This window comes from Geotrypetes seraphini, chromosome 10 (genome assembly GCF_902459505.1).
Source record: "Geotrypetes seraphini chromosome 10, aGeoSer1.1, whole genome shotgun sequence".
Taxonomy (NCBI): domain Eukaryota; kingdom Metazoa; phylum Chordata; class Amphibia; order Gymnophiona; family Dermophiidae; genus Geotrypetes; species Geotrypetes seraphini.
The window spans coordinates 3,683,782-3,707,965 of record NC_047093.1 but is presented as its reverse complement, the minus strand read 5'-3'; the positions used below and the strand labels follow the sequence as shown (position 1 = coordinate 3,707,965).

The 24,184-nt window shown below is 44.0% G+C and overlaps 2 protein-coding genes across 8 annotated transcripts in view; one reads left to right on the top strand and one right to left on the bottom strand.

Moving 5' to 3' along the window:
* Nucleotides 1-22,747, top strand: part of DNAH17 (dynein axonemal heavy chain 17) — a 954,442-nt gene extending 931,695 nt beyond the window's left edge. For both annotated transcript variants that reach the window (XM_033960179.1, XM_033960181.1), the window contains 4 exons: nucleotides 10,904-11,086; nucleotides 11,279-11,422; nucleotides 12,787-13,012; nucleotides 22,424-22,747. In XM_033960179.1, coding sequence (XP_033816070.1) covers nucleotides 10,904-11,086; nucleotides 11,279-11,422; nucleotides 12,787-13,012; nucleotides 22,424-22,671 — 801 coding nt within the window. In that variant the 3' untranslated portion in view covers nucleotides 22,672-22,747. The remainder of the gene's footprint in view (nucleotides 1-10,903; nucleotides 11,087-11,278; nucleotides 11,423-12,786; nucleotides 13,013-22,423) is intronic.
* The window catches only part of PGS1 (phosphatidylglycerophosphate synthase 1), a 128,606-nt gene continuing 126,567 nt past the window's right edge, over nucleotides 22,146-24,184 (bottom strand). For all 6 annotated transcript variants that reach the window (XR_004540791.1, XM_033960183.1, XM_033960185.1 and 3 more), the window contains one exon: nucleotides 22,146-22,516. The gene's annotated coding sequence lies outside the window, so the exon portion shown is untranslated. The remainder of the gene's footprint in view (nucleotides 22,517-24,184) is intronic.

Sequence of the window (24,184 nt, the reverse complement as noted above, 5' to 3'; positions counted from 1 at the left end):
TGATGACCACCCCAGACTATAAGACGTTCAGAAAAGAAATAAAAACCACACTTTTCAAGAAATTCCTAAAACAGAAATAAAAACACGACCACTAAAAGCCCTCAAGATCTTCATATTACATCTCTAGCTATGCTCTACAATTCATATAATTCTGTCATTCTGTAACGCTGTAATTCTTTATTCATTGTAATTCTGTCCTTAAACTAACCTTTTGTAATCCGCCTTGAACCGCAAGGTAATGGCGGAATAGAAATCCCTGATGTAATGTAATGTAATGTAATTTTTTCCCTTATTAGTACATGTCCAAGATAGGGGGAGGGGGGAGGTTGAAGGTGGTCTTTATATAATTGTAAAAAATATTAGGAAATATTTTATTATATGAAATGTCTGTTATATTTTTGTTGTGGAATGGTGAGGAGGGAGGGTATAAAACTTTTTAAATGGATAATTGCAGAATATTAAGTTCTATATTTATGTAAAATTGTTTTGATGTTCTGAAACACTTATTGTGAGTTTTAAAATGAATAAAGATTATTTTTTTTTAATGCTTTGGATATTCTTATACTGACCTAAAGCTGAACTAGTTTTTTTCTTTTTCCAAATACTTTCTGTTCTTCTTAACTGTCTCCTAAGTAACCGCAATCCCTCATGAAACCATTTACACTTCTTCCTTCGTATTCGCGGTTTCAGCATTTGCGGTTTCGATTATTTGCGGTTTTAGCTTGCTGGCTCCCCCCCCCCCCCCCCCAATTACTTCAGCTTGCATAGAAAACTCGCTGATTCCAAGCGTTTACAGAGAAAATCGCTGATTCCCAGCACTTTCTTCCCTGTGTTTTGCCTCTCCTTCAGGAACAGACCAAGTCTCCCACCATGTTTTCGCGGTTTCACCATATTCACGATGGTTTTTAATAGAAAACAGCGAATAACATATGAAAAAGTTATTTGCGGTTTTTCTGTATTCATGGGTCTTTTAATCCCCTATCACAGCGAATACAGAGGGAGAAGTGTATTTTGAGTCTTTGGTTTTCTCTCTCTCTCAGTGGTGCTAGTTCATCTAATACTTGCTGTAAAACCTTATTCCAAACATCTACCTGATCCTCTAATATAGCTTCCAGAAAATCTGAGGGAAACTTAAGGAAAAAAGAGGATATTTCATTTAATTGAATAGAATGCAATGACCTACAATATCTTATCTTTGTTGACCCACTATTCTTATCAACTTGATTAGCCAACATTATATTCCAACTGACTGCATAATGATCACTCCACGAAAGAGGTTCAGTCTCTATCCTCAACAAATTATCATTACCACTATAATCAGAAGTTAGCACTAAATCTAATGTATGTCCCTTTTTATGAGTTGCCACATTAACCCATTGTTTCAATTTTAAATCGCCTAATAAAGATAAGAACAATCTAATTCTTTATTCATTTACCATGTCAATCTGAACATTAAAGTCTCCTACTATTAACAGCCTAGAATATCATACCGTTATACAGACCCCCAAGACATCAAGAAGACCTAGATATGGAATTAATCGGAGATATAGAGAATATCACCTTGCGGGGGGACACAGTATTGGTAGGTGACTTCAACATGCCCGATGTGGATTGGGTCACGCTTTCCTCTGCTTCCGGCAGCAGCAGGAAGCTATTAAACTCTTTGAATGGAGCAGGACTCAGGCAACTGGTATTTGAGCCAACAAGGGATCAGGCAATTTTGGACCTGGTACTTACCAATGGAGAAAGTATCACAGAGGTCACGGTGGGTGAAACTTTGGCCTCCAGTGACCACAATATGATATGGTTCAATCTCAGGAAAGGCTTCACGAAATCTACCACACTGACCAAGGTTCTCAAGTTCAAGAACACAAACTTCCCAAGACATGGGAGACTTCGTTCACCAGGCGCTACAAAACCAAGCAGGCACTGACAGCGTGGAAGAAATGTGGTCAACTTTGAAAACCACCATACAGGAAGCAACAACCCGCTATGTTAAATCAGTAAGCAAACGGAGTAGGAACAACAAGCCACAGTGGTTCTCTACGGAGATCTCGGACCTCATCAAAGAGAAGAAAAAAGCATTCATCTCTTACAAACAATCAGGGACACAGGACTCCAGAGTAGATTATCTGGCCAAGTCAAGAGCCGTCAAAGCGGCAGTTAGGGAGGCCAAATTCCGCATGGAGGAGTCTCTAGCAAAGAACATCCAGAAGGGAGATAAATCTTTCTTCAGGTATATCAGTGACAGAAAAAAGAACTCGGGCGGGATAGTACGTCTCAGAAAACCAGACGGAGACTATGTAGAGACGGACTCGGAAAAAGCCCAACTGTTAAATGAATACTTCTGTTCAGTCTTCACCCGCGAGGCGCCGGGAATCGGCCCTCAGCCACAGACAAGGATTAAATCAGTAGACCCGTTTAGTAATTTCAAATTTACACCCAGCAGCGTCTACTGCGAGCTGTCAAAAATCAAGGTCAACAAGGCAATGGGGCCTGCCAACCTACACCCTAGGGTACTCAGGGAGTTGGGTGATGTCTTGGCGGAACCGCTATCCGCGCTCTTCAATCTCTCCCTTAGTACAGGTAACGTCCCGATGGACTGGAAGATGGCTAACGTCATTCCACTACACAAGAAAGGCTCCAGGATGGAGATGGCAAACTACAGACCAGTGAGTCTCTCAATAGTGAGCAAACTAATGGAAACCCTATTCAAACGCCAATTGGATAGGATCATGGATGAGGAGAATCTACAGGATCCCCTCCAACATGGATTTACTAAGGGGAGATCCTGCCAATCCAATCTGATCAGCTTCTTTGACTGGGTGACGAGGAAGCTGGATGTTGGTGAGTCCCTGGACATCGTCTACCTGGATTTCATTAAAGCATTTGATAGCGTGCCACACCGCAGGTTGCTGAGCAAGATGAGTTCTTTAGGTTTGGGCGACACATTGACCAAATGGGTTGGGAACTGGCTTGGAGGTAGGCTTCAGAGGGTAGTAGTGAATGGCACCCCCTCCGAAATGTCAGAGGTGATAAGTGGAGTGCCACAAGGCTCCGTCCTGGGCCCGATCTTGTTCAACATCTATATAAGATTTGACAGAAGGGCTCCGAGGTAGAATAACATTATTCGCCGATGATGCCAAACTAAGTAATGTAGTTAGCAAAAGCACAACAGACAAAAATGCAATGGCAGACGATATGGTGCATGACCTACTTCTACTGGAGCACTGGTCTAGGTCCTGGCAACTCAGTTTCAATGCCAAAAAATGCAAAGTCATGCACTTGGGAAGCCAAAATCCATGCAAGATTTACACCCTAAATGGCGAGATCCTGACAAGAACTGAAGCAGAAAGAGACTTAGGGGTGATTGTCAGGGAAGACTTGAAGTCTGCAAATCAAGTGGAGCAAGCTTCATCCAAAGCAAGGCAAATCATAGGTTGCATACGCAGGAGTTTCGTCAGCCGTAAACCTGAAGTCATTATGCCACTGTATAGATCCATGGTGAGACCGCACCTGGAGTACTGTGTGCAATTCTGGAGGCCGCATTACCGCAAGGATGTGCTGAGACTGGAATCGGTCCAGAGAATGGCCACCAGGATGGTCTCGGGACTCAAGGAGCTCCCGTACGAGGAGCGGTTAGGGAAATTGCAGCTCTACTCACTCGAGGAACGTAGCGAGAGGGGAGATATGATCGAGACATTCAAGTATCTCACAGGCCGCATCGAGGTGGAAGAAGACATCTTCTTCTTCAAGGGTCCTGCGGCAACAAGGGGGCATTCGTGGAAAATCAGGGGCGGGAAACTGCACAGTGACAATAGGAAGTTCTTCTTCACTGAAAGGGTGGTTGATCGCTGGAATAGGCTTCCACTTCAGGTTATTGAGGCAAGTAGTGTGCCAGATTTTAAGGCCAGATGGGATAGACATGTGGGATCTATCCGCAAAGATAGATAGGGAGGGTCACTGGAGTGGGCAGACTTGATGGGCCGTGGCCCTTATCTGCCGTCTATTTCTATGTTTCTATGTTAAAATCTGCTATAGTCAGATATATATTATTCCAAGTTTTCACTGGTAACCCTGGGGGGCAGTAAAGCACTGCCAAATAGGTTGGGCACTTCCTCCTGATCTGAACCAATAATAGTTCCTTATATAGGAAAGACACTGATTTAAGTTCAAACAACTGTAAAGAGGATTTCTAGCCTATGGCTATCCCTCCTCCTCTCTTATCAGATCTTGAATGAGAAAAAAGTTCAAAGTATGAAGGAAACATAGAAACATAGAAAACATAGAAAAAAAAGCGGCAGAAAAGGGCTATAGCCCACCAAGTCTGCCCATTCCAAGTATCCCTCCTCCCTGAGTTTACTCCCTTAAAGATCCCACGTGAGTATCCCATTTTCTCTTAAAATCCGTCACGCTGCTGGCCTTTATCACCTGGAGTGGGAGTCTGTTCCAATGATCCACCACTCTCTCGGTGAAGAAGTACTTCCTGAAGTCGCCATGAAACTTCCCTCCCCTGACTTTCAGCGGATGCCCTCTGGTGGTCGAGGGTCCCATGAGCCAGAAGATATTATCTTCTGACTCGATGCGTCCCGTGATGTACTTATATGTTTCAATCATATCTCCCCGTTCTCTTCTTTCCTCAAGTGAGTACAGCCGCAATTTCTTTAGTCTTTCTTCATACGTGAGATCCTTGAGCCCTAAGACCATCCTGGTGGCCGTTCGCTGAACCGACTCGATCCTCAGCACGTCCTTTCGGTAGTGTGGTCTCCAAAACTGAACACAGTACTCCAAGTGAGGTCTCACCATGGCTCTGTACAACGGCATCATAACTTCAGGTCTCCTGCTGACGAAACCTCTGCGGATACATCCCATCATTTGTCTTACCCTGGAGGTGGCCTTCTCCACTTGATTGGCAACCTTCATGTCCTCGCTAATGATCACTCCTAGATCGCGTTCCGCCGTGGTCCTAACCAAGGTCTCACCATTTAGTACATAAGTTCTACGCGGGTTTCTCTTACCCAGGTGCATTATCTTGCATTTTTTAGCATTGAAGCCTAGCTGCCAAGTAGGCTGTTACTGTTCCAGCAACAGTAGGTCGTGTGTCATATTATCAGGTAATAAGCTTTTGCCTACTATGTTACAAAGTTTGGCATCGTCGGCGAACAGTGATACCCTTCCTCTAAGTCCCTGCGTCATATTTCTTATGAATAAGTTGAATAGAATTGGGCCCAGGACCGAGCTCTGCGGCACTCCACTGATCACATCCGATGCTTCGGATAGGGCACCGTTCACCACCACCTTCTGAAGTCTACCGCTCAGCCAATCCCCAACCCATGTAGTTAGAGTGTCTCCTAATCCTATCTATTTCAGCTTGTTCAGTAATCTTCGATGAGGGACACTATCAAATGCTTTACTGAAGTCCAAATATACCATGTCCAGTGACTCTCCGGCGTCTAGTTGTCTAGTAACCCAGTCAAAAAAGCTAATCAGATTAGATTGGCAGGATCTACCCTGGGTGAACCCGTGTTGGTGTGGATCACGCAGTTTTTCTTCGTCTAGGATTGTGTCAAGATTCTGTTTGATCAGTGTTTCCATTAGTTTACACACTATAGACGTGAGACTCACTGGTCTGTAGTTTGCTGTCTCTGTCCTGCAGCCCTTTTTGTGGAGTGGGATTACGTTGGCGGTTTTCCAGTCCAAGGGGACTCTTCCTGTGCTTAGGGAAAGATTGAAAAGAACAGATAATGGTTCAGCCAGGACTTCCCTTAACTCCCTGAGCATTCTGGGGTGTAGGTTATCCGGTCCCATGGCTTTGTTTACTTTGAGTCTTGATAGTTCGTCGTAAACGCTACTGGGTGTAAATTCGAAATATTGAAACGGGTCTTTCTGGTTATCTCCCGTCTGCAGCTGTGGACCAGCTCCCGGCATTTCGCGGGTGAACACTGAACAGAAGTATTGGTTCAGTAGTTCCGCCTTCTCAGAATCTGATTCCGCAAAGTTACCGTCCGATTGCTTCAGGCGTACTATCCCATTTTTGTTTCTTTTCCTGTTATTAATATAGCTGAAGAAAGATTTATCCCCTTTCTTAATTTTCCGTGCTAGCTCTTCCTCCATTCGGAGTTTGGCCTCTCTGACTGCTGTTTTGACAGCTTTAGATCTGTCTAGATAGTCCTCTTTTGCCCCCTCTCTGCCTAAGTGCTTGAAATAAATAGGGTTCTTCCTCAGTTCGTAACCATGTCTCTGTAAAGCATACAACCTCCACATCCTTATTCTCTACTAAATCCAGAATAGCAGCCGTTTTAATCTTTACTGACCTACAGTTTACTAATAGAAATTTTACCTTCCTATCTGTTGCCTTTCTAATCCTTTGGCCATCGAGCTTTCGATTAACATTTATTGAGATTACACCCTGCTTCTGGCTAATTCTTACATCCACCTTACTTCGGTTCCTCCCTGGCTTATTCCCTATTATTATCGGTATTGAACACATCATACCAACAGCACCCAATAAACAAATAAGATTGTTCAATGAATTACACGTATCTTTTTCTTTTTTTCTTTCTTCTAACAATGATCAAAATCTGAAGTTAATCCCCCATCGCCCACCCTAAGGAGCATGCCTAAGGAGCATGACCTCCTTTTAAAATGTTCCTAATCAGAGGCTTACGTTAAGTGGCCACGTGACCGCTTTGAAATTCGCAGCTGTATTAAACCAGCTGATAGAATCTGTAAGGTTAGACCCCCCCCAAATGTAAGGTTTAGAGGGGTTATATGTGAGGCAGCCTTACAGTCCGCCAGATCCCGAGTTCAAAATCCTCACAGAAGATTCGAAAGGAAGTAAAATCAAATGACAAAGACCACTAAGAGTGCTTACATAAAGAATATATTATAGAAATACAGAAAAGCAAGATTAATAAAGGTTACAATTAAGCATTACAATTAATGAGAGAGCAAAGTAGTTTCCCTGCCTTACAGAGTCCAGAGGAAGAGAGAGAAGCGTGATGTTCCAGGGAGGGCCAGAGAAAGAGAGAGAGAAACGGGGGTGGGGATGATGGTCTAAGCTTCGGGTTCCAGAGATAGAGAGAGGGGTGTTGCAGAGAGGAGGCTTTTATAGCTTGGAATCTTATTCTAAATATAGAAACTATTGTATTTCCCAGTATCTTTCTGTTTATAATTTGTAAACTGTTTGAAACAATGATTAGTTTAATTGATAAGGAAGGTGTGATACTTGCAGGCATGGCAGATGAGATTAGTCTCTGGCTTCTTTGTCCCTTCAAGTAGCCTATCTTCTTGATAGACAATCCAGTCTGGCTGGATGCTTAATGTATGTGAATTTTGTGCAGGAGCATTTAGGGTCTATCTGCATCAACATTCCAGAGTCAGATTGATATAATGTCCCATAGGCCTCTGCTGATGTTGGTTAAGCCAACTGAAAATGCTGGCTGCTAGAAATGCTAGGCTGACAGAATCCTGATAGGACACCTGGCATCTACAGTTAGTGTAACTCCATTTGCCCATCTGCATCTCAGAGAACCTCAGTAGGCGCTCTCAACCCAATGGACACAAGCCACTGATATGCTATCTCAACAACTGCAAGTGACCTTAGCACTTCGTCGTTCCCTTTAGTGGTGGCTCTCACCAACAAATCTGTCCAGAGGCCGCCTCTTCCTCATTTTCCACATCAAAAGGTATTGACAACAGATGCTTCCATACTCAGTTTGGAAGCCCACCGCAATGGTCTTCATACTCAAGGCAGCTGAATCCTCAAGAGCCACCTCGTCCTCAATTCTTCACATCTCACTACTGTTTGGAAAATCTTTCCAGACGAAATAGTTGGTTCAGCCAAGTAGTTCTACAAAATTTCTTTTACATTTAGATGTCAACTTTCCTCCAACCCGTTTGGTTTCGCCAGGCTCACAGTCATGATGTGACAGCTAGGGAGTCCCACATGAGAATATGCTGCCTGCTTGCCCTAGGATAAAACAGTTACTTACCGAGGACAGCAGATATTCTCACAACCCTTCCAACTTCCTTAGTTGGCTTCTTAGCATTTTTTTACTGGATTGATGGTCCTGCAAGCTGAAGTTGGGCAGGAAGGCACTGGCGCATGTGTGATACAGGCAGTCTTGAAAATTTTCAGAATTTTAAAGTGACAGTACACTTTTGTACTATCCATATTGGGACCCCTGAGGAAGACTGTTCGAAACATGGACTGTGTAGGGTCTTATTTTTACATAAAGTGGTTCATCTGTACAAAACTTTTATAACCACTACTTTTTGGGACCCCTGAGGAAGAGTGTTTATGTAAAAAATGAGACCCTACACAGTCCATGTTTCGAACATTCTTCCTCAGGGATCCCAAAATGTAGTGGTTATAAAAGTTGTGTACAGATGAACCACTTTATGTAAAAAACTAGTGTTTTAAGCCCATAACATTAATGGGTGCTAGTTAAGATGTCTGTCTTTCTTTCAGTCTCTCTTCCTGCCCCGTCTATCTTTTTTTCTTTCTCTCTCTCTCTGCCCTGTCTTTCTTCCTTTCTTTCTCCCTCCCTCCCTGCCCCCTGCACAGAGACGTTTTCCCTGCTTGGCAGTGTACTGCTTATGCGAAGGCATAGAGTTGTAGTGCACATGCGCTACTAAGGGTTTTATTATAGTAGATGGTAACCCCAACACAGCTCACCCCTCCACCCAAGCACACCCCTCCCCCTGCCCCAGCACACCCTCTTCCCCCAAATCAAAGCAAGATCGCTCCCTGACCCCAAGCACACCCCTCCCCCCTAGCACACCGCCTTCCCCCAAACCAATGCAATATCTCTCACTGCTCCCCAAGCACACCCCTTCCTCCAAAGCAAAGCAAGATCGCTCCCTGCCCCAACACATCCCCTTCCCCTAAAGTAAGATCACGCCCTCACCCCAACCAAGCACCCCCTCCCCAATGCAAGATTGCTCCCTGCCCCCCCTGCACACCCCCTTCCCCCAAACCACAGCAAAATCGCTCCCTGCCCCCCAGCACACCCCCTTTCCCCAAACCTAAATCGCTCCCTGCTCCCTGCACACAGGTTTTGGCTTATCTGAGTGAAACGTTTAAATCTCTTAGCGGGTTCTGACGGCTGTACAGTGTGAGAGCAGCACATGGAGAAGTCTCCTTTCTGAAGCAGCTCTGGCAGGGCCCGCTGTGAGATTGGGGCACTAGCAGACGGAGAGAGGGGGGAGTTGTCACCATGGTGGGCTACACTGGCTCTGGGCTCGCAACGTCGGAGGGAAGGCGATGTGGAAACCGCCGCAGGCTCCTTCTACTGCGCATGCGGAAGCATGGAGTTTCAATTGCGCATGCGCGCTAAGGGTTTATTATGTTTGATAAGACCCTACATGGTCCATGTTTCAAACAAAGTGGTTCATCTGTACACAACTTTTATAATCACTACTTTTTGGGACCCCTGAGGAAGATTGTTTGAAACATGGACCGTGTTGGATTTCATTTTTTTACATAAAGTGGTTCATCTGTGCACAACTTTCTGTTTGTTTGTTTAAAATCAACTTTGCCTGCATCTTGTGCATCTGTCTGCAGGATTTTTCTTTGGTTTATCGTATTGTTTACTGCAAATTTGTTGGATTTTCTTGTTGTCCTTAATTAATAACTACTCCATATAATAAATCTGTGATAAGATTGATACAGAAAATATGAATGTCATAAAAAGATTACCTGCTAAATCAGAAGAAGATGGATTGAGAGGGTTGCTCAGAAGGTGACAAGGTATCACAATGTTAAAAGCTGCTTGTGATAAGACAAAATCAGTTTTTAAATATAATGTATATTGACTGGGCAAAAAAGGGGGATCATACAATGATCAGAGCAGTAGGCGATCATAACAACACATGAAATGGAGGAAAAAGGTTTGGAAGGGGATGAAAACTAGATTAAATTCTGGTAACTTAAAATTTTTAGTTCTATGAATTTTATTTATCATGAATGGCAATTATGGTCTGTAAATTTAACCTTCTCACCATAAATCTAAACTAATTACATTACATTAGGGATTTCTATTCCGCCATTACCTTGCAGTTCAAGGCGGATTACAAAAGAATTATCCAAGATGTATTACAACAAAAAATTGGTCATTTCAAAAAGAGTGAGAAATGGGTAAGGTTATTTGTTTGGGGTAGTTGGCTTTAGTGAGAGGTGGAGTTTGAGACTTGCGGTATTATTTATTTTTTCAGAGTTTTCTAGAAGAGTATGGTCTTTATTTCTTTTCTAAAAGTCTTGTAGTCGAGGGATGCCGTCAGTAGATTGGCGATTTGGTTGTCTAGTTTGGCAGCTTGAGTGGCCAGGAGGCCATCATATAGTTTTTTCCGTTTGACCTCCTTAATTGGGGGGTATGAGAATGGAGTATGAGTTTTCCTATGTCTGGTTGCGGTGTTGTGGATGAGGCGGTTATTCAGGTAGTTTGGATACAGCAGGATTCCATTTTTGATTGCCACTGAGAAAGGTAAAGCTGCTTCCATGGCAGGCTCTCAGTGAAGGCAGAGTAAAAAAGTGCACGAGCACACCAGGTGCCAATTTCATTTTCTGCAAGAAAAAAAAGCCCAAGTCAGCCTTGCGAACACCCGAGCAGCTCTATAGCAAAGGCATTTCACTTTAGGAAAGGGGGCACTAACGTGGGACACTCACACTCAAGTGTGAACTAAGCAAAGCCGCTTTTCTTTCTCTGGTAGGCACTAACTCCTCAAATTCATGTAACCCTTAAACCTTGCTTGGGGGAAATAACTTGGAAAACACAAACTACTTCTTGGGAGGATAATAAGAATGCACTTTGTCAACTTTGAATCAGCAAAATTCACCTATACTTTTCATCAGATAATGCCGAGTTTGAATTCTGTTTTCTAATTTGTTTGTATTCTACAGGTGAAATCAGTTCTCGACGAGATAATTGAGAAGCTCCCTGAGACATTTAATATGACCGAGATAATAGCAAGAGCAGAGGAGAAGACACCATATGTCGTGGTTGCCTTTCAGGAATGTGAGAGAATGAATATCTTGACCACAGAGATCAGGCGCTCGTTGAAAGAGTTGGACCTGGGCTTAAAGGTGTGTGAGGTTGCAGACTATACTGGGGTTAGAACACAGCCTGCATGGGAGCAATGGATGCACATTACTCCACAAATGACCAGCCTTCGAGGTCAGGGTTTTCAGGATATTCCCGCTTTGTATATCGAGTGCTTACACATCATGCTGTTTGTTTCTGTGCCTTTAAAAGTCCTCTTCGTTTTGTTTTATCAGGGAGAGCTAACCATCACCTCTGACATGGAAGACTTATCAAATTCCCTTTTCTTTGATAATGTGCCAGAAAGCTGGACAAATCGTGCTTACCCTTCTTTGTTTGGTTTGGGGGCCTGGTATAGTGATCTGCTGCTTCGTACAAAGGTGGGCCTCCTTTTGTGCCAATTCCTACTACCCATAGCAGGAATGTCAGGGAAGATAACATAATGAAAATGAAACAAGAAAAACAGAGCTTGATCAATATCAGTCTTAGCTGGAAAAGCTCTGAGGGAGAGATTCTACATAGTTCTCTAAGGTTATGAGATGAATTTCAAACATCTCAGCTGTTGTGTCTTGTAAATCTTTGCAACCTTATTATTTTTCACAGTTTGCTCTCTAAAAAATTCAAACCAAAATGCATTAAAGTTGGAGTTTGTTTCATTGATTTAATAAAAACATAATCTATACTTTCAATGTGAAAGAACATTCAAAAAGTAATTAAGAAACCAAAAGTCTTGAATGCATCACTTTTTACACTCAGTAGCACTATACAATATAAGGAGGTAATGGTGAGGTGTATACCTGGGATCTTATATGTGAATTTTACTAAAGAGCCCCCTAAGGTGCCCCATTGCTTTGCTGAGATATCTGTATGGATAGTCTGCTACAAATACTGGCCCCTCCTATATAATGGCTTGTTTTGTGCATTTTTCTTTTTGATGGATGGCCATTTTTGAAAAAACAGTATAGAAGTTTTGCAGTTGTGAAAGTAGGCATTATCCCAGGACAAACAGGCAGCACGGAAAGGGTGGTAGATCACTGGAACAAACTTCCGGTGCAGGTGATCAAGGCCACCAGCGTGCTCGATTTTAAGAATAAATGGGACATCCACGTGGGATCCCTACGAGGGTCAAGTTAAGGAACTAGGTCACTAGCACTCAATGGGGTGGGTTAATAGAGTGGGCAGACTTGATGGGCTGTGGCCCTTTTCTGCCGTCGTCTTTCTATGTTTCTATAGCAAGCCCATTTCCAAATATGACCTTAACAAGGTCTATAAGTTACAGAGCTCACTTGTAGCTGAATTTATTCAAGCACCTAAATGAATCAAGCCATTTGTCTCCTGAAGTAAACACCCTGCTGGATAATGTTATTAAAGGTACAAATTAAGAGAAAACTAGAACCAAATGTCGGTGTGTCTGAATATCCCTTGGGACACTATCAGGGCCATCATTATAAGGCAACCTGCAGCCCAGGAGAAAACATCATTAACCAGAGTTCTGGGGACTTTAAATACTGCAGTTCATAAATATTTTTGGACTTGCCGCTCTATAGCAGTTTATTTTCATAAGTACAAATTTATCACAGGTGGTCAATGCAGCTTTCTCTCTGCCTCTCCAATTCCAACATGACATCATTTTGTTGACTGTGTTATGTTGTCTATACTACATTTTGCTTAAATACCAGAAACCATTCAGGGGAAAATCAGGAGGGTCTTAAAAACTACTGCTGTGTTGTATTTCTTTATGCAGGAACTAGATGCCTGGACAACAGATTTTGCATTGCCTACTACTGTGTGGCTAGCTGGCTTCTTTAATCCACAGTCCTTTCTTACTGCTATCATGCAGACCATGGCTAGGAAGAATGAATGGCCACTTGATAAAATGTGTCTTTCTGTGGAAGTCACCAAGAAAGCACGGGAAGATATGACAAGTGCACCCAGAGAAGGAGCATATATTCATGGGCTCTTCATGGAAGGTAGGCAAGGATGCTGCTCAGAATAACAGATGGCAGATAAAGACCAGTTATACGAGTTCACGATTAGAGGGCAGTAAATCCAACCTTAAGATGTCTTCCCCTTCCATAACGTATGACGGGCCTTGACAATTTTTTAATAAATTTAGGAGCCAGCTCTCAAGACCTGTCATACTTCTACTTCCCCACCCCTACAATATTGTCCACAGTGATTTTTTTTTCCACTTAGTCAGAACAGACTCCACGGCTCTCAAAGCTGGAGGGCTGACCAACCAGGGGGCCAGGCCGCCGGCTGAGACACCTCTACAAAAATGTGGGGAGGTGGAGGGAGGGACTCAGCATGAGACCCATTGAGTTTAACACCCCCGAGGTTGGACGAATCCCCAAACAGGACCCATCCAAGCTCTAGCCGACACAAAAGGGGAACCCAGGAGTCCAACAGTACTAAAAGGGAAGCCGAATTAGTCTTAGCACCTGCTTTAATGGAGACTGAGGAAGACTGGATTGCAAGAGGGGAAGCCATCCTGATATACAAGTTTGTTCTCAGTCTCCACCTGCTGGTAGCAGTGAGGTATATAACCCAGTGGTTCCCAACCCTGTCCTGGAGGACCACCAGGCCAATCAGGTTTTCAGACTATCCCTAATGAATATGCATGGAGCAGATTTGCATGCCTGTCACTTCCATTATATGCAAATCTCTCTCATGCATATTCATTAGGGCTAGCCTGAAAACCCGATTGGCCTGGTGGTCCTACAGGACAGGGTTGGGAACCACTGATAAAACCCATTCGTAAGGACTATACCAGTCTACCAGGTGCTACAGAAACAGAAGTTTACCTTGAGCCAGTGATTCCCAACCCTGTCCTGGAGGAACACCAGGCCAATCGGGTTTTCAGGCTAGCCCTAATGAATATGCATGAGAGAGATTTGCATATGATGGAAGTGATAGGCATGCAAATTTGCTTCATGCATATTCATTAGGGCTAGCCTGAAAACCCAATTGGCCTGGTGTTCCTCCAGGACAGGGTTGGGAACCACTGCCTTGAGCAATCTTAGTCCTCCCTTCTTTGCTACCCCAAGCTTGGATAGGAAATTTCAAAGACTGAAATCAGGTACCCCTCTAGGACCACAGGCAGCCCCCCTCCTCCCCAGGACCCATATTGTTCCAGTTATGATGGCTAAGGGGATTGGTACAATGGGGAAAATTTCCTCTTCTATGTCCAAAGTAGCAGGTACAACCTTAGCCCCCTTTCTGAGCAGAATGGATGGGCTATGCTGGTCTTTATCTGCCATTGTTTAATGTGTTAGGAAGGTTTGTGACTATTTCAGTGCAGTGTGAACAGTCTCCAACCTCCCCCTCCCCACTTGAAATTAATACTAACAAATATTTTTTCATCACAGCAATGCAAGGCAGCTGTGTATAAGTAAAGATTTCAAAAAACAATGATGACCAGAGTGCCTTGATATAATTCAGAAAGAAGTTAAAAGCTAAAATTAAAAATCAGGTTTGTGAAGAAAGCTTCTTCAATTACAACATAAAGGAGGAATCAGAGCATACTGAATACAAGAAAATAGTAACCCTCAAGTTAAAAATTGGGTATATAGTAGGGCTGTATATCACTTCAAACTTTTAATTGCATGATTAATCACGTAAAGCACCCCCTCACATTTCCAGGACTTAAATTCTCAAAACTGACACATTTCAATTCAATTGTCCCAATTTCTCTCCTTCCCTCCTCTGTCACCATCTCCCTTGTTTTTCCATCCCTATTTCCAAAATCTGGCCCTCTCAAAGATCACCCTACCCCCCCACCCATCTGCACCTCTTTCTCCCAGCAAATCTTCCTGTGAATCTTCTCCTCCCTCCTTCTGTGGTTGGGTTTCTATCCTCCCTCCCTCCATGGTCAGGTTGGTTGCTCTCTTTTCTTCCCTCCCTTCCCTGCCAGCAGTGCTAGCGATTAAAGTTGAGCGCTATGGGCAGGCTTGCTGACTCCACAGTCTGTCTCAGTCTCTGCTACACTGAAACAACTGATGTAACTTCCTGTTCCGGTGTAGCAAGGACTGAAGAGACCGCATGAGACTGGAGCCTGCCAGCAGTGCTCTGCTTTAATCACACACTGCTAGCAGGATATAAAAGATTAGACGGATGGAGGGGATTAGAGTGGACTGTGGCAGGGCAGGGCAGGGCCAAGGAGACAAAGGAGCATTAATATGTGTTGAAATGTTGAACGCATGTTAAAGGGTTAATGTGTTAGCCGCATTAAGAACATGTGAAATATGCAGCCCTAGTATAAACAGATACTTGCTCTTCAGTCTTTCTAGTTGTACATCACTCTTTTTAAATTCTGAACAAAGCACAGTTGGGTTAAGATATGTGTCTGATTTCTACTACTTCCTATGGAGAACGTACGTGAGTTATATCATGGCAACCTGCTCTCAACACCATCACTGGAAGTAAGCAACCTCATTTTCTCTATAAATTAACCACACAGGTATCAAGCCATGTGCAGTTCTAGAGCATTGGTGAAGGCCTTGGCAACTGTTGGTACCATGACTCACTAGATAGCAGCCCCTGTGGGAAGATTAGCTACTTACCTCGATAATCTTCTTTCTAGTAGAAAGGTATATCTTGACCAGTGGATTTGTATTTATTTATTTATACCCCGCCTTTCCCAAAGCGGGTCACAATAGAGTACATACACAAACAGAATCACATACAAATCGAACATGAATAAAACATAATAGTGATAATGTAAAGCCTCCTAAAATTACAAAGAGGCTACCAGCGCCTCAAATCAAAAAAGTATAAATCAAGTCCCATAGTTCATCTTACAGAAGAGGTGATTCTTCAACACTTTCTTAAAACTACTCAAACTTGTTTGCTGTCGTAAATATCCTGGAAGCTTATTCCACTCCCAGGGATCCATAAACAAAACATGCTAGCTCTAGACACCGCTAGCCGCAGCTGTTTCACTGTCGCAATACGTAGGTCATCGTGAGTCAGCGAGTGCAACATGCGCTGTGGATCATATGGCAGAATGCTATCTATCAAATGTTTCAGTGCCTTATTGTGTCATTTATAAAGGATTCAATGTGTGCAAACTAATGGAAACTCTAATCAAACGCCAATTGGATACGATCCTGAACGAGGAGAATCTACGGGATCCCCGTCAACATGGATTTACTAAGGGGAGATCCTGCCAATCCAACCTGATCAGCTTCTTTGACTGGGTGACGAGGAAGCTGGATGTTGGGGAGTCGTATACCTGGACTTCAGTAAAGCATTCGATAGCGTACCACACCGCAGGTTGCTGAGCAAGATGAGTTCTTTAGGATTGGGCGACACGTTAACGAAATGGGTTGGGAACTGGCTTGGAGGTAGGCTTCAGAGGGTAGTGGTGAATGGCACCCCTTCCGAAATGACGGAGGTAATCAGTGGAGTGCCGCAGGGCTCAGTCCTGGGCCCGATCCTATTCAACATCTTTATAAGAGACTTGGCAGAAGGGCTGCGAGGTAAAATAATATTATTCGCCGATGACACCAAACTAAGCAATGTAGTGGGCAAAAGCACAACAGACATAAATTCAATGTCCGACAACATGATGCATGACCTACTCCTACTGGAGCGCTGGTCTAGGTCCTGGCAACTCGGCTTCAATGCCAAAAAATGCAAAGTCATGCACCTGGGCAGCCAAAATCCATGCAAGACTTACACCCTTAATGGCGAGATCCTAACAAGAACTGAAGCAGAACGAGACTTAGGGGAGATCGTCAGTGAGAACATGAAGACTGCCAATCAAGTGGAGCAAGCTTCATCCAAGACAAGGCAAATCATAAGTTGCATACGCAGGAGTTTCGTCAGCCGTAAGCCTGAAGTCATTATGCCATTGTATAGATGTAATGTAATGTAATGTAATTTATTTCTTATATACCGCTACATCCGTTAGGTTCTAAGCGGTTTACAGAAAATATACATTAAGATTAGAAATAAGAAAGGTACTTGAAAAATTCCCTTACTGTCCCGAAGGCTCACAATCTAACTAAAGTACCTGGAGGGTAATAGAGAAGTGAAAAGTAGAGTTAGAAGAAAAATAAAAATAAAATAAACAGTCCCAGGATGCCTATGTCTCCTCCCCTGCGATGTTCTCCCATCCATGCATTCCCTCCCAGACACACTGCCCGTGCCCCAGCCGCTCCAAGGAGGCTGCCACAGATGAGGCCCACGGTGAATGCAGGATTCTCTCCTCTGCGGTAAAGCTGCCCGGAGCCGACAGTCGATCTTCTTAGCGGATTGCATGGGGGGAAGAGTTCACACTCTTGGTAGGATCGGGTCTGTGTGCTCTCGGTGGTTGTGGCTGGTCTCGTTGCTGCTTAGGTGTAAAAGCAATTGATCTCCACTGCTGCTGATATTTAAAAGCAGGCAGATTGATCTCTCCAATGGACTGCAGGGGGAGGAGTTCACACTCCTGGCAGGATCAGGTCTGTGGGTTCTTGGTGGTTGCGGTAGGTCTCGCTGCTGCTTGTATGTAAAAGCAGTTGTTTTTCTACTGCTGCTGATATTTAAAGCAGGTAGATTGATCTCTTAAACGGGATATAGGGATTATAGGCAGCTGGTCTTGCTGCTACTTAGGTGTTAAAGCAGTTGATCTTCCTAGCGGACTGCAGGAGGTGTGGAGCTCACACTCCTGTCATGATCTGGTCTATGGGCTCTTGGTAGTTGCGGTTGGCCCCACCTGGAATACTGTGTGCAATTCTGGAGGCCGCATTACCGTAAGGATGTGCTGAGACTGGAGTCGGTCCAGAGAATGGCCACCCGGATGGTCTCGGGACTCAAGGATCTCCCGTACGAGGAACGGCTGGATAAGTTGCAGCTGTACTCACTCGAGGAACGCAGAGAGAGGGGTGACATGATCGAGACATTCAAGTATCTCACGGGCCGCATCGAGGTGTAAGAAGATATCTTCTTTTTCAAGGGTCCTGCGGCAACAAGGGGGCATCCGTGGAAAATCAGGGGCGGGAAACTGTACGGGGACACCAGGAAATTCTTTTTCACTGAAAGGGTGGTTGATCGCTGGAATAGTCTTCCACTTCAGGTTATTGAGGCCAGCAGCGTGCCTGATTTTAAGGCCAAATGGGATAGACATGTGGGATCTATTCACAGAGAAAGGTAGGGGAGGGTCATTGGGGTGGGCAGACTAGATGGGCCGTGGCCCTTATCTGCCGTCTATTTCTATGTTTCAATACAAAGATATATATAGCATTCTGTCACATGATCACTGTTCGAACTCTGTTTCGATTAAGAAAGAATTGCATTCTGGACTACCTGCAGCGCACTCAGTGCTGATGCAGGTAAACCCATTAGCACCAAATTGCAGTAGTCTAAGCATAACACCTCACTCTGCAAGACAGTCCTAAACATAGAGGAAGACAAATATGGGCACAAACTGTTCAACAGATGCAATTTTAAAAAATACCTCTTTTACCTCTGCACATACATGCCCTAACGTCAGACAAGAATCTAGTAAAACCCCTAAATATTTTACCTCTGTGGATACTGCAACAGTCGTGTCTAATAGGTCGATTTTATCAGGCAGAGCATATCCCAATGAATGCACAAAACATATAACCTTCATTTTCTGAACACTCAATTTCAATCTGTTACAATTCATCCAACTTTTAATCTCTATCATCACCCTCTGCAGCCTTTAAACTGCCTTTCCAAAGTCCCCATCAATTGGAACCATAAACCGGACATCATCCACATGAAGCCGATACAAGACCTGTGATGACCGCAGCAGTCTATAGAGGGGAATGAGATAGAGATTAAACAAAATAGCTGACAAGGCTTGAGCCCTGCGAAACCCCCACCATAACTTTCCGCCAGTGGGACAATACACCATCCACTAAAACTTCTTGCTGCCTATTCCGCAAGAAGGTGGAAAACCATTTTAAAACTACTCTTCCAATTCCACAACCTTTCAGTCTATCAAGTAAAATAACATGATCCAATGTGTCAAACACTGCCGATACCACTTCGTACTTCATCCAGCAATCACACCAGTGCTGTGATACTTCTGAAAAGCGTACTGGCAACCATCTAAAATTCCATGGTCCTGGAGATATTTATCCAGCTGGAAATACACAAGTCTCTCCAGAATCTTCCCCAAAAAGGGCCGAAAAGCTACAAGATGGAAATTACCGAACACGTTATTTCCAAGTTTCTTATCTTTTATTAAAGGTTTTATATTTGCAACTTTCAACACCTCCGGTACCTCACCCTCTTGCAACATCAAGTTCATCATTAGTGTCACACTTGATGCAATCCTACTTCTCAACACTTGCACAGGACAAATGTCACCAGTGGAAATTGTTGGATGATGTGCGCCTATGATCTCACCAACAGTCGCTAACTCCACCTGTTGAAACATATCCCACCTTCTAACCACCCCAAAATCCACCCTCCAATCTGCTGTATTTACAGGTATTGTCAGCGCAACCTTTCTTAAAAAGAACAGATTGAGTTAATCAGCAGAAAATGAACAAGACATATTTTCCACAGCAGCATTCACACTTAACCGCCCTGAGTAACCCATGCAGGTGGTCGACTACCCTGTTTATTTTTTTCACAAAAATTGTGTGTAGAAGGCATCATCTACATTTTTCAGCTCCGAGCTCCTCTGTATTGCTTTCTCAACTGCTTTGGTACAGAAAAAGAGGAGGGCTTAGAGCTCCTCTTCAGACTCTCCCCAGTGGGAGGCAGTGGAAGGGTGAGTCCATGGGAGCCTCCTGCAGTGGGCCTTGAAGCATTTCACACTCCATAAGGCTCTCATTCACTTAATGATGGCAGGGTGGAAGGACCAAGTCTGCTCTAACCATTAAAAATGAATGTACAACAAAACCCTACCACAGCACAAAAGGCACTAACACCAAAAATACAGCCACTTCACTTCATGTATTCTTTTTTTAACAAAATCATTTTACCTGTGTGGCATTAGCTCCCCCCTCATCCTAAAAATTGTTGAGCTGTTCAGCTGGAGCAGCAGCAGACCAAGCATAAGCCCATTACACCTATATCTGAGACTGAAGTCACATGAAGAGACCTTCGTGCTCTGGCAGAAACATTGAGAACCTCAAAAGGAGCCCTGATCAGTCCTGCCAGAGACCCAGGCCGCCGCTCTGCCATGAGATCGTCCAGGCCCTTCCCAAACAGTATCTGACCTTTAAAGGGTAGCCGACTGAGTGTGGCTTTAGAGGCAGAGTCTCCAGCCCACTGCTGAATCCAGAGCATTCTGTAGGCCAGGATAGAGAAGGCTGAGACCTTACTCATAACCCAAAAAATGTCATAGAGAGAATCCGCTACATAATCCACCCTCAATAACAGAAACCGGGATAGGCATCCTGCCCCCCTCTGCGGGATCTGAATGCAAGAGAGTATGGCAGGTGCAGGCCATGAATGAGGCTGCCACAGCCAATGCTTCAAACTGTTTTTGGAATGCCTACGAATCCTTGAAAACCACCCTGCCCTCACGAGGTAAGGAAGTAGGGCAGGTGACTTGTGCTCCCAAGAAATCCACCTTAGGTGAAACAAAAAGTGTCTGAAATCCTGAGCCAGCAGGTACAATTTAGCCATGGTCTGCACCATTGCTCCGCCAGCATCATAGTGATGTCCAGATGAGAAGGGAAGGAGGTAGAGTGTGGCTTAATGCTGCTCATGACAGTTCTCTGAACAAAAGTGGTCCGAGGAGAATCTAAAGTGTAAGATTTGCCAGTAATCTCCAGCAAAGCTACCGGCTTGAAAAGACGGTGCACCACTGGGTCCTCCCCTGGTCCAGAAGCATCAGAGATTCCTGATCCATAGATCCCTGTTGGGACCCAGCCTTCTACAAAAGGAATCCTTGTGGGAGAGTAAGGGCATCGAATCTCCCTCTGGCTCAGGGATCTCAAAGTCCCTCCTTGAGGGCCGCAATCCAGTCAGGTTTTCAGGATTTCCCCAATAAATATGCATTGAAAGCAGTGCAGGTACATAGGTCTCATGCATATTCATTGGGGAAATCCTGAAAACCCGACTGGATTGTGGCCCTCAAGGAGGAACTTTGAGACCCCTGCTCTGGCTGGACCTCAAGGTCAAGAGACTGTGCAGCCCTGGGAAAATGAATTTCCTGAGAAGGAAGTGAAACCCCTTAAGATACAGAAGAAGAGCCAAATTGACCCCAATAGCCCATATACACTTTAAAGCAGGGGTAGAGCTCGAAGGGGTGGACAAGCATTAACCCCTGTAGGTCCTGTGCGCCTACGCTTTGCCAAAGAAGGTGAGTTGCTATCCAAAGGCTCAAGAAGGGGAACGTTGCAACTCATAAGCCCTAGAATAGCCAGAGGAGGCTAGCTGCATGGAGCCTGTGCAAATCTGGCACAATCCAGATGCCAAATGCCCCAAGGAGCACATATTTTTCAATTTTAAACAAAACTGAGGAGTTTCTGAGGCAAAGAGAGAGGCTTTTAAAATCAGGACTGAAAATCCAAGATGGGTACAAACAACATCTGGAGACAATGAGGGTAAAGCTCCAGAAATCCTCCACAGTAAAGGCTCAGGACTCACAATGCAGCTAGTGCTGGGCCTCCATTATTCCTCAAGCAGACTTATTGCCTCAGACTCTCTGGGAGCAGCGGCGTAGCAAGGGGGAGCGCTACTGCTTCCCTGGACCTTTTTCACTTCGGCGCCCTCTCTGATGTCATTTCCTAGGCGTGGATCCCGGAAGTGATGTCAGAGAATGCCAAAGCTGACGCCGGCAGCAGGGGAAGGAGGGGTGCCAGTACCCCAAGCAAGATGGCACCTTGGATGGACAGCCCCCCTCCCCCCCTTTTTACTATGCTACTGATCAGGAGGATGCAGCCAGGGCTCAATGGACCTGAGCTGTCACAACGTTAGTACAGACACTAACCCAGCAGAAAGCCTCTTAACAGAGCAGAGAAAAGATGAAACCTTTAACTTGCGTAGATGATGCCTTCTACACAAGGGCTACATAATCCACTGGTCAAGACTCCTATGCCTTTTGCACTAGAAGAGCCGCTAAAAAGTCCAGCTCTTAATAACATCTTACCTCTTTAAACCTGCAGCATCATTGCTATAAGCTGGAAGGGTTTTTTAAAATATTTTATTTTGAATCTAAAATTGCAATGTTAAAATATAGGTCATTGGGTATAAAGAGGAATCTTCTAAAGTTCAACAGTACCAAAAACACCCAAAAGGCCAGCTGCTGGATCTCTCTGAGCTGCTCGAGCCAAAGTGACCTTCTCAGTGATGTGCTGTTGAGCAGTCAGCAGCTAAGCTGAAAATAGACCAGGCCTTTAACCGAGGAGTGAAAATGGACCCATCAGAAGTGGGCTAAGGAGATGTTGGCTTTTGGATTCTTGCAGGTGCTCGTTGGGATACTCAGAGTGGCTCCATTGCAGACGCCCGTCTTAAAGAGCTGATGCCCAGCATGCCTGTCGTTTTCATTAAGGCTATACCTGTGGATCGGCAAGAGACAAAGAATATCTATGAGTGCCCGGTGTACAAAACACGAATACGAGGCCCCACCTACGTCTGGACCTTCAATCTAAAGACAAAAGAAAAATCAGCCAAGTGGATTTTAGCTGCAGTTGCTTTGCTACTACAGAACTAAAATGGATCTAATGCACTTTCAATTGTTATGTAGTAAGCTAAAGCAACATTTTACAGATGCTTTTTCATTAAAAGAAAACTTAATATAAAGAAAGTGTAGTTTAATTTTTGAAAAAGAATCATTCAATAACTATTGGGCCTCCTCCATAAAGGGAGAAACGTTACAATAGGTGTCAGGACCAGAATGGACATTAAAATAAACACAAGATGTGCCTTACTGGGACAGACAAATGGTCCTCTAGAGCAGGGGTTGGCAAACAATGGCCCGCGGGCCAAATCTGGCCCGTAACCTCTTTTTGTACGGCCTACGAGCTAAGAATCAATTTTACAGTATCAAAGGATGCGCTATATCAGCTGACAGCCAAATTGCGGAGTTGCAAGAAAGACCACATGTGGCGCTCCTGTAGCTTCTCATTCTCTCGCTCTTGGTGGCCTCTGCTGTGATGCCACGCAGTAGGAGTTACAATTTGGCAGCGTTTATAGTATCAAAAAATGAACTGATAAAGGAACACACTAGCTACTTCAAAAATCTTTTAACATGAAGTGGTGCTCAGATTCCGAGATGGAAGTGAAGAGTTCAGTATGGGGACTAAACCCCTATGAAAACTCTTATGGTATCTATCATTTATGGTATCTAATTGCTTAGGACCCAGCAATTACCAACGCTTTCAGTATTCTTCAGCTAAGTTCCTTTTTTTGAAATTTACATATATTGAAGTAATCTACATTGAAGTTATACAAAGATTGGACAATAATTTTGTACTTTCAAGGACTTTGTGAATATTATGAGTTCATACTGTGAGCACTTTAAAACATCTTTTCCATACGGTGCAATGATAGATACCATAAGGTTTAGTCCCCATACTGAACTCTTCACTTCCATCTCGGAATCTGAGCACCACTTCATGTTAAAAGATTTTTGAAGTAGCTAGTGTGTTCCTTTATCAGTTCATTTTTTGATACGGTTAATTTAGGAACCTTTTTGCTTCTTTGAATTTACCCAGTCGTTTATATTGGGAGCGTTTATAGTATTACATGTATCGCTATTCTGCTCGTGCTGTTCTATCATGAATCTGTAATAGTTCTCTGTATCGTTTATCGTTCTTGTTTTATGACCAGTGCAAATCCATGTCCGATATTTCTTCACAAAAATGAAAATGAGGCTGCAACTAAAGTAAGTTTACGAGTATCAAATTTATTAGCCAAGGAAGGAAAGCCGTTCACCAATGGCAAGTTAATTAAATCATGTTTAATTGCCGCAGCCAAAGAAATGTGTCCAGAGAAAATGGATTTATTTAAATCTATTACCGTATTTTCTCGCATATGACGCGCGCGTTATACGTGGATTTTACATGCCGCGCATACCCTTGCGTGTTATACACGAGCGCGTTGTACAAAAATTTTTTTACGTAGTTCCCACCCCCCCCCCCCCCCGACGTCCGATTCACCGCCCCGCAGGATCGCTCATACCCCCACCCCAAAGGACCACTCGCACGAACCCGCACCCCCACCCC